We start from the raw sequence: 13,395 nt of genomic DNA on the forward strand, positions 1-13,395 counted from the left end.
TGTCGTTTTGTCCTTTTGATTGTAAAAGATGTATGTTGGTTGCATCTGCTAGTCATATATATACCCTGATTTTAGTTCAGGAAGAAGTAATGAAGAATAGTATTTGCTTTATGAGTATTCTCTGTTTGTTCAGTATCCATTTTCTATTTGCTTCTTCTGCATAGTTTGCTTAAGAATTTCTATGATCCAAATAGTGAAATAGAATACCTCACTTTAGAGAATTAATATATTTAATTATATTATATAATATTTAATAAAAAAAGGCTCAAATACAAATATGTTACAAATTATCCAAAATTATTCATCTTCGCTTCACAAAAGTAGAACTAGCAGAGTAATATTTAACAGTTGATGAGAGGGAGGCCGACAGCTGTGATGATGAGAGTTGATGGAAGTCCAAAAACAAGATGACTCCAAAATGAGAGTGTGTAACCATATAACTGTGATCTTCTTGCTTGCTCACAGACTATAAGATTTGCAGCTGAACCAAGAAGTGATAGGTTGCCTGCCACAGTACTAACCCAAGCCAGAATGAGCCATGCTCGTGGGACGGTGGCCGACGATATCGCCGCCGCAGATTTTGCCACCTGGACTCCTAGAAGGAGAACTGAAACAATGATTTATTAGATGAATATTAGCTTGTAATGCACAACTAATATCATATGTAAAACAATTAATTCTAATATGTTGTGTATGTTTTCTTTTTTTTCATATTTTTTTTGAAACAGGGTTATCTACCCGCTGCCGCTCTAAAAGGAGAGCTTCGCAGCGTAACTAATGTCTTCAACCAAAAACAAAAATATTTTCATGAATATAAGTGATTATCCCTCGTTAGAGATAATGTCTTCCAAAAAGAACTTTCAAACATATTTCTTTGAAAATTTTGGATATCCTTACCAAAATTTTGATCAAGATATGCCATATTTATGCTTTATGATTAGTGGACTAGGCAGATATTTAATATTTCATAAATCTCTTAACAAATCGAAGGACTTGGAGCCCCATACTGATCGACTTTCCTGTCAAGATATATTGCCGCACATTTTTTTCAACTCTGATTAAACATATAGAAGGAATATTTAGCAAATTACATGTTTTATGAGACATATATATAAAGCCAAAATTTTCCTTTGAAGACCCATATCTTATTTTCTTAGAAACATTTTTAAACCATTTTATTTTGATTTGAAAAATTTAATCATCTTGCCCTTTTTCTCTTTGTTAGGATATTGCCAGACTTATTGAACATTTTGTTTTGCCCTTTTTCTCTTTGTTAGGATATTGCCAGACTTATTGAACATTTTGTTTTCCATAGTATAACTAAGCTATGCCCTCAAAAGGAGTCAAATAAATAATAATATTAGTTTACATTAATAATAATCATTGAAAATAAGATCACAGTGATGCTAAAAGGTTCCTATTAAAATGAAAAATGTCTGAACTGACAATAGACTCTGCCTATCCCAATTTATTTTTCTCTAGTTCATATGTAACAGGAAAAGATGGAAATATTTATCTAGAAGTGTTGAATTTAAATGAAAATCGAATAGAGATCACAATCAACCCTTCGTTTATGGAGAAATTATTCTGTGCAGAATCCAGACGAGAAGAATTGTCCTGACTGTGAGTGTACACAGCGTGTATATTAATTTGATACACACTGTGTACAAATATGTACACAGTGTGTACACTCACAAGTCAGGACAGTTCTTCCCGTCCGGACCCCATACAGAATAATTTCTCTCAATTATGATATCATCTATACTGCTAAAAGCAAAACATATAATTAATTTGATTGCAAATTAGCATAATAATGCCAAATTTGTGCATTTGGAAAGCAAAACTAAATTGAGAAAACATTAACAAAGTCATATATATTACCAGTTGGTACGTTGGAGGCCAAGTTTGATAGGAGAAGTATAACAAGAGAGAGCACAGCCATTCCACTAGCATGATTGATCCTTGCATGTGGTTCCATGAAGTTCCAGAAAACACTAGGTATTCCTGTTTTGTTGAATCCTTCTACTGTGATGAACATTCCGCAGAAGAATATCAAAAGAGAATATGAAACCTGTAGCAAGTTTGGGAACAAGAACATGTCATAATAATATTAGAAATACTGATAAATTAGAAATTTCAAGAGATGTTTGGCTATGTTGAAGGTTTTGTTTGAAGTAAGGTATTATAAAATTTTATCTTAATTATCATTTGAGTCTTCTAATTAACGATGTATCTTATGTGATTACAACCTTAAGTTTTATGGTGGAATTCTTGTGGCCATAGATTTGGTAGAAACTTATTGAGTTTTTTTTTTTTTTTTTCCTTTTAAGTGGATTATTTTCTACCCATGGGTAGATGCCTAAGTATTGTCCAAAGTAATTAGTGCCATAAATTTTTCTCAGAATATGAAAAAGATTGCTTCAAATGTGATTGAATTTTGATTCAAATGGAGCTCAAATCAAATTTAAGGAGCCAATTAATGAGCAAAAACCATCATATCAGATTTCACTTGAATCAATATGCAACTCATCCTGATTTGTTTGCTGGGAGCTTTGGCTACCAACTAAGATAGCTTAGGTTCGAAGCTTGCGTATGTGTTGTGTGTGAGCCTTAACTGGCCCAAATATCCCAAAACAAATGTTGGATCAGATTAAGCTAACTTCAATTTGGATTAAATTTTATATACACATATAATGCATTTTCACATATTTGTGTCAATTTTTGAGTAAGAATCTATTGTAGCGAATAAAAAGTTTATAAAAATTGAATCGTTTCTTTGTTTTAATCAAGCCAAAATCAAAGTTAATTAGTTAGTAAGTCACTATCAATCAAGCAAATCATTTAAAGGATCGGAGTTACTAAATCAATCTCTTCTCAACATAGCATGAGAAATTGACAATTGTTATTTGAAATCATCTTAGTAAAGTTATATTTGAATAAATTTTTCTAAGGATGTTCACCCAATAACAATGCTCATCAGCTCAAAATGAAGTTATCATAGACTTCATTCAAGAACTTTCATTCTTAAAGATATCATCCTATTTTTGGAGCTTATCATGATATATGTACATAATGAGATGGCTACGACTAGCTAGATTTAGGCTTTGTTTGGGACGTCTTTTTTCTATCTTCTTAAAGCAGTTTTCTAATATAAAAATTTTAATTTTTAAACTAGAAAGTTGTTTTAAGAAGCAATAAAAAATCCGTCCCAAACGAAGCCTTAAACTTCGTATAGGAAAACTTTTTATTGCTTTCTAAACAGCTTTCTAATATAAAAAATTATAATTCAAAAAAATTTTGTACTAAAAAACTACTTATAAATTAATAAAAAAACTATTCCAAACCAAGTCTTATTTATTAAGGACTAATTAAATCTTATTGTATAAATTTATTTATGTATTGCTTATCTTGTATATTTTATATTGACTCAAGTTTATAAATAGTGGATCAAAGGTAAATTCTGACTCACAAAATTCTATACTTTCCAACAACAATATAATGATATCCCAAACTTCTCTCCCTAGTCTCCTTTCTCTCTCATCTTTTTTCTCTCTCATCTTTTTTCTCTCTCATCTTTGTCTCTTTGGCATGGTCTATACACAGAAGTGTTGGAGGCCAAGTTTGATAGGAGAAGTATAACAAGAGAGAGCACAGCCATTCCACTAGCATGATTGATCCTTGCATGTGGTTCCATGAAGTTCCAGAAAACACTAGGTATTCCTGTTTTGTTGAATCCTTCTACTGTGATGAACATTCCGCAGAAGAATATCAAAAGAGAATATGAAACCTGTAGCAAGTTTGGGAACAAGAACATGTCATAATAATATTAGAAATACTGATAAATTAGAAATTTCAAGAGATGTTTGGCTATGTTGAAGGTTTTGTTTGAAGTAAGGTATTATAAAATTTTATCTTAATTATCATTTGAGTCTTCTAATTAACGATGTATCTTATGTGATTACAACCTTAAGTTTTATGGTGGAATTCTTGTGGCCATAGATTTGGTAGAAACTTATTGAGTTTTTTTTTTTTTTTTTTCCTTTTAAGGGGATTATTTTCTACCCATGGGTAGATGCCTAAGTATTGTCCAAAGTAATTAGTGCCATAAATTTTTCTCAGAATATGAAAAAGATTGCTTCAAATGTGATTGAATTTTGATTCAAATGGAGCTCAAATCAAATTTAAGGAGCCAATTAATGAGCAAAAACCATCAGGTCATATTTCACTTGAATCAATATGTAACTCATCATAGTTTATTTGCTGGGAGCTTTGGCTACCAATCAAGAGAACTTGAGTTTAAAGCTTGAGTATGTGTTGTGTGTGTGGGAGCCTTAGGCTTCGTTTGGGACGGCTTTTTTATTGCTTTTTAAAATGGAGTTGTAGTACAAAATTAAAAAGTTTTGTACTAAAATTTCGTTTTAGAAAACAATAAAAAAGCCGTCCCAAACGAAGCCTTAATTGGCCCAAATGTCCCAAAAAATATTGGATCAGATTAAGCTAACTTCAATTTGGATTAAATTTTATATACACATATAATGCATTTTCACATATTTGTGTCAATTTTTTAGTAAGAATATATGGCAGTGAATAAAAAGTTTATAAAAATTGAGTCATTTCTTGTTTTAGTCAAGCCAATATCAAAGTTAATGAATTAGTAAGACATCATCAATTAAGAAAATCATCTAAAGGAGTTACTAAATCAATCTCCTCTCAAAATAGCATGAGAAATTGATTTGAAATCATCTGAGTAAAGTTCTATTTCTGAATGAATTTGTCAAAGAATGTTCACCCAATAACAATGCTCATCAGCTCAAAATGAAGTTATCATGGACTTCATTCAAGAATTTTCATTCTTAAAGATATCATCTTATTCTTGGAGCTTATCATGATATATCTACATAATGAGATGGCTACGGCTAGATAGATTTAAACTTCGTATGAGATAATTTTTTATTGTTTTGTAAAACTGTTTTTTAATATAAAAAATTCTGTATCAAAAAAATTTCATACTAAAAAACTACTTTAGAAAGTAATAAGAAAGCTGACCCAAACGAAGCCTTATTTAATAAGAAGCGCTTATTAAATCTTACTATTAAAATTTATTTATGTGTTGCTTATCTTGTGGTATTTTATATTGACTCAAGTTTATAAAGAGTGGATCAAAGTTAAATTCTGACAAATTCGTTCTATCACAAAATTCTATACTTTCCAACAACAATATAATGAAATCCCAAAACTTCTCTCTTTTGACAAATTCGTTCTATCACAACAGTGAGCTTCTAGGGTCACCCATAAATAAATTTGAATAAAAAAAGAAGACTTAAACTTAACTAAAAAATGTTTGCATGATGATTTCATCAAATGATTCTTATGAGATTTCTTATGGTGAACAATACCAAAATTACTTCCAAAAAAAAAAAAAAAAAGAAAAGAAAACTCTCAGAGAAGCACTATAACTTCATGGAATCATTTGTTGTTTGAATAGCATGAAAATCTAAGAGCCCCTAAAATCATGAATGAATCACATGTTGCTAAAATAAGGATTAAAATTATCTTTAAATCATATAAAATCGCTATAATTACCTTATCAAGACAAGGCCCAGCATCCCTGAAATCAATAACAATGAGAGCAAGTGCAGCAGTAATTGCAGTCCATGACATGTTAAGCCCAATCAACAAAGCAGTCAACATCCCAATTGTAACCAAATATACACACCCTTTCAAGAACAAAGCCTTCCTGCTTAATTGCTTTTCTACATCAGCCCCAACCATTAAAGTTGTCTCTCTCACAACACTAAGCTGAATGTTGTTCTTTTCTCCTTCATCTCCACCAACCTCCACTTGAGAATTCTGATTTGAATGGTGAGACATTCTTGCAGGAGAAAACTTATGAAATACTACTTCTCCATCCACCACTGCTTCATCAACAGCCTCTTCTTCATCTTTCATAGATGACAAAGATTTCCAAAACATACACAACAGAATAGTTGTGTTTATGAATATTCCAACAATCATTGCAGGTAGGATTCCCATTAAGAATTTTCCAAAGGAGATTTTACTCTGAACTGCAATGACTAAGTTCTGAGGATTACCAATGGGAGTTGTGGTAGAACCAATATTGGCACTTGAGGCAAGAGCAAGCAGAAAAGGCTTTGGTGGAAGGTTATTTTGCTTTGCAAGCTTGAGGACAAACTCAGTTAAAACAATGCAGGTGGTGTCATTTGTGAAGAGAGCACTTGAGAATGCTGAAATGATGCAGATTCTGCAAAGCAAGTCTCTACCACCTTTGGATTTCCAGGAAAGAAGCTGACTCAAGTACTTAAACATGTGGGCTTTCTCAAGGTAAATGCTAACAACCATGGTTCCAAATAGGAGGCTAAGAATAGGCATGTCAATGGAGGAATAAGCTTGTTCAGGTGATATGACATGGAAAATGACCATGAGCAGGGCACCGAGTAGCGAGCCTGCGGTTCTTCCAATTGGAAGGAAAGGGACTGCTGGGAAGACGGCCATTATCCAGAATATCCCAAATGAAATCGAGCCCAGTACCACCTCTGTTGTGGCTGCAAGGGCCATTTTGTACTGATGATTAAGAATGGTTTACTTCTTTTCTAAGTCTATGCCTAGTCCTAACACCTTCAGATGGGTCTCCTAAGATCAATTCGTCAGGATGATCTAAATTGCAGTTGCAGTTTGCCAGAAGGACTACTTAGATGGTTTGTTTCCAATAGCGAATCAAGGAAGTCTAAAAAGTCTTAGTTAGGAAACTTCAGTTGGTAAGATAGAGCTGGAAGATGGTGAAGGACTGAAACCAACGATATAAGAAAATTTAAGGATCAAAACATTAGATGCTACTCTTATGATTTTGATGAAGCTTCTTTGCAGCTTGAAGGAACCTGACTGCTGCAAAAGAAGGAATTAAGTAGTTTGAAAACACTTAAATTTTCTCTGCTGCAAAAATAGTTATACTACTAAAAATATATTAGCTTGAAAGCGTGGACATTTTTATTGCAACAAAGAGGAAATATTGAGCTTTTAAACCAAGATTTTTTTTCACAAAGAGAGAGATTCACAGAGAATGTGGCGATGTTGCTTGGAGAAGTAGAAGCATTGGTTGTTTGCTGCAATTTCCTGCTTCCTTGATGTCCTTATATAGAATGTTGAGGCTTATAAATTGTGAAAGTGGAGTGCTGTTTATTCTGTGCTGTATTTTGGAAGATTTGATAGAAGCCATGATTAGTAATTTATCCCCAATGGTATTAGATATTTATCTTCGTTGTAAATAATTTTTTATGTTTCCAAATGTTCGGTATTAGCTCAGCTTTCTTGGCAAGCTTCCATTCTTACATAAAGGAGTGTAATGCATGACAACTACTGATATAATAGTTGTTAAAATTTTAAATTGAACGGATTATAAAAAGCTATGTTATAAAAACATTATCCGGTTAAGTGTTATGCCCATGGGATGCCCATTTTAAGCAGCCACTAGAAGAGATTATTAATATCCTAAAGGTCCATACATTTGGTTGCTTGCAGACAAAATACACGTTTTAGAAGTTGATTAGTTAAATATTTACTTTATTTATATTGTGTATAGAAATTGATGATTATGTTACAAGTTTTAGTGGAGTTTAAACTCACATTTTTCTACTTATATTGACGCCGACACAGTGATAAAATGAAAGATCAGTTATCGGTACAAACCCAAGGAACAGGCAAATACCTCTTCCTTCGAATTCCATCCTCCGAACTCCTTCGTCTGGCTAGAATGCGATCACCACCTCTTCCTTCGAATTCCAGCCTCCGAACTCCTTCGTCTGGCTAGAATGCGATCACCACCTGTAACAAACAGGATACAGAAACGAGACTCTAAAACAGAGTGTATTAATTTTCAAATCTCCAAAAGCTATCTCCCGCCTACAATCAGGGATTATTTATAGTGTTTTCTTATGGCTACAGGATTAACGAATATACGAAAGAAAGAAACACATAACGCTACACACTGAGCACTATAAGGAACACTCCGGTGTCATTCCCCCGGAGTAAGAGAGCTGTCAAGTTCATAATGAGGCGTTAAGTCAGCTACGTTGAAAGTAGCTGAAATATTGTAATCGCCGGGGAGATCAATCTGGTAGGCATTATTGTTGATCTTCTTGACGATGCGAAAAGGACCATCAGCTTTTGGACTTAACTTGGCATAGGCTCCGCGGGGAAAACGTTCTTTGCGTAGATAAATCCACACCAGATCACCTTCTTTAAACTCCAACTGTCGTCTAGATTTATTGGCTTGTTTCTGGCATTTTCGATTATGATTAGCAATGGTTTCCTGGACTTGCTTATGCAACTGTTGAATTTCCTGGCTTCGTTGTTCTCCATCGACGCTAAAAGAAGCTCGGGGTATAATAGGTACTAGATCCAAAGGCGAGAGAGGATTATACCCATATGCAATTTCAAAAGGAGTTCGTTTCGTTGCCTGATTTACAGAACAATTGAATGCGAACTCCACTTGAGCTAACACGAGATCCCACTGTCTAATGTTCTTGCCTACAAAGCACCGTAAGAGATTGCCTAAACTGCGATTGACAGTCTCGGTTTGGCCATCCGTTTGAGGATGCGCTGCTGAGCTGAACTGTAATCGAGTACCAAATTTTCCCTAGAGAGTTTTCCAGAAGTGACTCAAAAACTTTACATCACGATCAGAAGTAATCGTCTTCGGTATCCCGTGAAGTCGAACGATCTCTCTAAAAAAAAGATCGGCGGTGTGTGTAGCATCGATCGTCTTTGTACACGGCACAAAATGCACCATTTTGGAAAAACGATCCACGACCACCATTATGGAATCTTTGTTTCTTTGAGTGCGGGGCAGGCCAACAACAAAATCAATACTGATATCAACCCAAGGAGAACAGGGGACTGGTAAAGGGGTATACAGTCCGGCGTTAGAACTCGTAGTCTTGGCTTTCTTACAGATAATGCAACTTCGGACGTATCTTCCTACATTTTTTTTTAGTGCAGGCCAAAAAAAATGTTCAGTCAACAAACTTACTGTTTTATCTCTTCCGAAATGCCCGGACAGACCACCCGCATGACTTTCTTCTATCAGCGCCAACCGTAGTGAACAATTGGGTATACAAATCTGTTGTTTATAAAAAAGATAACCTTCTTTAACGTGGAACAATCTGAAAGGTCCTTCCTGACATTGTTTCCAAATGTCCTGAAAATCAGGATCATTGTGATAGAGATCCTTGATGGCTTCAAATCCCACCACCTTAGTTTGTAACGTATGCAGCAGCAACTACGTTAATCAAAGGCTGACAAGAACTCCGACCAATGAGCATGTCTATCTTTCAACTTCTTTTGATGACTTAGGAAGCGAAGGGCTTCGTGATCAGAAAAGAGTACAAATTCATTTGCAAGCAAATAATGGCTCCAATGTTGTAAAGCCCGGACAATAGCATAAAATTCTTTATCATAAGTTGTGTATTTGCGTCGGGTCTCACTCAGTTTTTCACTGAAATATGCAACTGGATGACCACCTTGTGTAAGCACAGCTCCAATGCCCACATTTGATGCATCACATTCTACCTCAAAGACTTTATTGAAGTCAGGTAAAGTCAGGATGGGCGCCGAGGACAGATGACTTTTTAAGGCTTCAAAACTGACTTGAGCTCGTTGATCCCATTCAAACTTGTCAGTTTTCAAAAGCTCTGTCATTGGGGCAGCAATAGAGCTAAAATTACGAATAAACCTCCGGTAGAATGATGCTAAACCATGGAACCTTCGGATATCAGTGAATGACTTGGGAGTAGGCCAATTACGAATTGCTTCAATCTTGTTTAAATCCACCTTTAATCCTTCGGCTGAAAGTTCATAGCCCAGAAAAGAAATGTGAGAGACAGCAAACTGACATTTGTCAAGATTCACAAACAGTTGTTGCTCTCGGAGGAGATCAAGTACTTGTCTGAGATGCAGACGATGCTCTTGAAGGTCACGGCTGTAGATAAGGACATCATCAAAATAGGCAATCACAAACTTAGTAAGAAAAGGTTGTAATATATGGTTCATGAGACGCATGAATGTACTGGGTGCATTGGTCAAGCCGAACGGCATAACCAACCACTCATATAATCCTTCGTGAGTCTTAAATGCTGTCTTCCATTCATCTCCCTGTCTCATTCGTATCTGATGGTAACCACTCCTCAAATCTAGTTTGGAAAAAATGGACGACCCTTGTAACTGGTCGAACAGATCATCAATGCATGGAATTGGAAACCGGTACTTCACAGTAATTTTATTAACCGATCTGCTATCAATACACATCCTATAAGTTCCATCTTTCTTTGGAACTAATAAGGCGGGCACGACACAAGGACTGACGCTATGTCTCACAAACCCTTTATCTAGTAACTCCTGGACTTGTCGTTTGAGTTCAATCTGTTCATCCGGTCGGAGCCTATAAGCTGGGCGGTTAGGAATCACTGCTCCAGGTACAAAATCAATAGCGTGCTGAATCTGCCTTTCGGGTGGCAGTTCTGAAGGTAGTTCAGTTGTAAGAACATCTCTATAGTTGTCTAATATATCTTGTACCTCTACTGCTTCACTGCAACTAAAATCATTGGGTAACATAACAACTAACAGAAACCCAATTCCAGCTTCTTTGAAAGCTTTCAAGAATAATGATCTTGTCAACAGTTGAGGGCTCTGTTGATTAGATTGAGGCCCCTGTAGGGGAGCCAACAAAATTTTCTTGTTGTTGTATTTGAAGGAATAAGTATTCGTTTCACCATCATGGATAGTTTTTCGGTCGAACTGCCATGGGCGGCCCAACAAAAGGTGACAAGCATCCATAGGAACTACATCACACCATACTTGTTCTTCAAAAGTGCCAATAGAGAATTTGACGAGACACCTTTTGGTTAACTTAACTTCATTGTCTTTTTGTATCCAAGACAAAGTGTATGGTTTGGGATGATTTTCTGTAGTCAGTGCCAGTTTTTCCACCATGGTATTTGATACCACATTTTCGCAACTCCCACTGTCAATTATCATTTGACATACTTTTCCACCAACTGTGCATCTAGTTTGGAAAATACTATGTCTTTGACTAACATCTTCTTTTTGTGAGCTTAACAATCTACGAAGAACAAGTAGACTTCCTTCATCTGCCGTAATGATCGTAGTTTCAGTCGTAGGTGATTGCGACATACCTTCTACCACGGCTTCACCATCTTCTTCTGTTTCAGGATCGGCCTCCTCCATAAGAGTGATAATTCTTCGATTTGGACACCCTGAAGCAATGTGACCAAAGCCTTGACATTTGAAACATTTCCTTGGGGCTAGACCTCCACTTCCAGCTAACTTATGTGTTCCAACTGTATTTTTACTAAATTCTTTATTCCCTGATGACATTCCTGTAGATTTTTCCTCCGATTTCTTGAATGAACTTCGATGATCTCCCAACTCGGTAACTGTAGTTTTTCCACGACTCCATTTGTTTGGGCATTGCTGTTTCTCCACTTTTAGAGATAGGTTAAACACATCTTGTAATGTCCAATATGGTTGTAATTGGACAATATTGGCAATTGATGCATTCAATCCTTCCAAGAAACGAGCCATGGTGTTCTCCTCAGGCTCAGCTAAATCACATTGTAGAGATAGGTGTTCGAATTCAGCAATATACTTTTCAACCGAGAGATGATTCTGCTGTAATCAATGGAGTTTCAGGAACAATTCTTGGCGATATCTTTCTGGTAAATACTTGCGTTGAAGCTCTTTCTTCATTTTTGTCCATGTTGTAATTTTGCTGCGCCCCTCACGGTTTCGACTGCGCTTTAAATTCTCCCACCATAGAGAAGCGCTTTTCTTCAGCTTAATGGCGACAATCTTGACAACCTGATCTGGTGGAATTTCCTTGAAATCAATGATTCGTTCTATGGTGTATAGCCAATTTATGAACTCATCAGGATCTAATCGACCATCAAAATCTGGCAAATCTATTTTTACTCCGGCATCATCCCTGCGGGGTTTCCTCCGACCAGGTACATTTCTTCTTTCCTCATCTTCACTGTGAGATTCTTGATGAAACGGGTTCGTCTCTTCTTCCTCTTCTTGGACTTCTTGATCAGGTTCTCTCTGCTCATACCTTGCTAATCTTTGTTGGAGTTGTTGAATTTCCCTCTGCAAATCTTCCACGATCACGTCTCTCGTCGGGCTCTGAGGATTCCTTCGAGGCGGCATCTTCGCCAGCTCTGATACCAATTTGACGCCGACACAGTGATAAAATGAAAGATCAGTTATCGGTACAAACCCAAGGAACAGGCAAATACCTCTTCCTTCGAATTCCAGCCTCCGAACTCCTTCGTCTGGCTAGAATGCGATCACCACCTCTTCCTTCAAATTCCAGCCTCCGAACTCCTTCGTCTGGCTAGAATGCGATCACCACCTGTAACAAACAGGATACAGAAACGAGACTCTAAAACAGAGTGTATTAATTTTCAAATCTCCAAAAGCTATCTCCCGCCTACAATCAGGGATTATTTATAGTGTTTTCTTATGGCTACAGGATTAATGAATATACGAAAGAAAGAAACACATAACGCTACACACTGAGCACTATAAGGAACACTCCGGTGTCATATATCTATTAAAGTAATGATGTCAACCAAATTTCATCATTTTCTATAGCATATTTTCAATCAATAAGTAAATTGAAGATTCAGTAATTAGAGTTTAAGATAAAGCCCTAATCATTTGATCCTTTTATTTGTGGGATACTACAGAAGGAAATCAAGAGGCAAAATAAAAACGATTATGATCAAGTAGATAAACTTTCGTTTAACTTAGGATAATTCTTTGTCGATAGGAATCTTTCACTTTGAATTTATCTATTTGATTTGTCAATGTTGACCCATACAAAAAAAAAAGCTTAATCGATCAACCATCTCGGTAGTTCTCATCTGTGTCTACAATCCACCTCTCTTCTCATGTGAAGAAACTAAGCCATAGACCTCCAATCAATTAGCCGACCACAATCAAGCATTCCCAACCATCGACCACTTGAAATCCCTCTTCCCATTCAAAGATGCTGCACTGATTATGATTGATCAACAACCGGCTTCACCAAATCACTTAGCTAGAGCCGCCAAAACCTTCTTTTACGACGTTCCTTCCTTGCTGGATTAGAAGTAGAAACCGGAGCTCACTCACTGTGCAGCGGTCAACATAGACACGGCCTCGTTGCTTCGCAAAGGTATAAAAGGTCTAAACCCTATCTTCAGCACTTGCAACATGGCGAGCAACCAACCATGCGCTCGTTTCTTAGTGTCATGGGAGGAAACTCACTGCGGCGCTTGTCATAAGAGGGGTAATCCTTGTGCATGCTTTTCTCAGACTGGC

At 36.2% G+C, this 13,395-nt stretch overlaps 1 protein-coding gene across 1 annotated transcript; it reads right to left on the minus strand.

Annotated features, from left to right (window-relative positions):
* Positions 1–272: 272 nt before the first annotated feature.
* On the minus strand, positions 273–7,098 carry LOC110097383 (silicon efflux transporter LSI2-like). Its single transcript, XM_020823741.2, has 3 exons — positions 5,584–7,098; positions 1,882–2,071; positions 273–607 (listed from the first exon to the last, which is right to left on the minus strand). The coding sequence occupies exons 1-3, from the start codon at positions 6,574–6,576 to the stop codon at positions 342–344; spliced, it is 1,449 nt and encodes a 482-aa protein (XP_020679400.1). The 5' UTR covers positions 6,577–7,098; the 3' UTR covers positions 273–341.
* Between the last annotated feature and the right edge of the window lie 6,297 nt (positions 7,099–13,395).

Source organism: Dendrobium catenatum, unplaced genomic scaffold, assembly GCF_001605985.2.
Source record: "Dendrobium catenatum unplaced genomic scaffold, ASM160598v2 fragScaff_scaffold_542, whole genome shotgun sequence".
In the NCBI taxonomy this organism is placed as follows: Eukaryota; Viridiplantae; Streptophyta; class Magnoliopsida; order Asparagales; family Orchidaceae; genus Dendrobium; species Dendrobium catenatum.

What these genes read in the sequence shown, in the direction of transcription:
- LOC110097383 (XM_020823741.2), bottom strand. Translation starts at nt 6,576, where the DNA reads ATGGCCCTTGCAGCCACAACAGAGGTGGTACTGGGCTCGATTTCATTT. An exon ending in CTGGGCCTTGTCTTGATAAG is followed by an intron (nt 2,072 to 5,583) that starts GTAATTATAGCG and finishes AACTTGCTACAG; the next exon opens with GTTTCATATTCTCTTTTGAT. An exon ending in GGCCTCCAACGTACCAACTG is followed by an intron (nt 608 to 1,881) that starts GTAATATATATG and finishes TCATTGTTTCAG; the next exon opens with TTCTCCTTCTAGGAGTCCAG.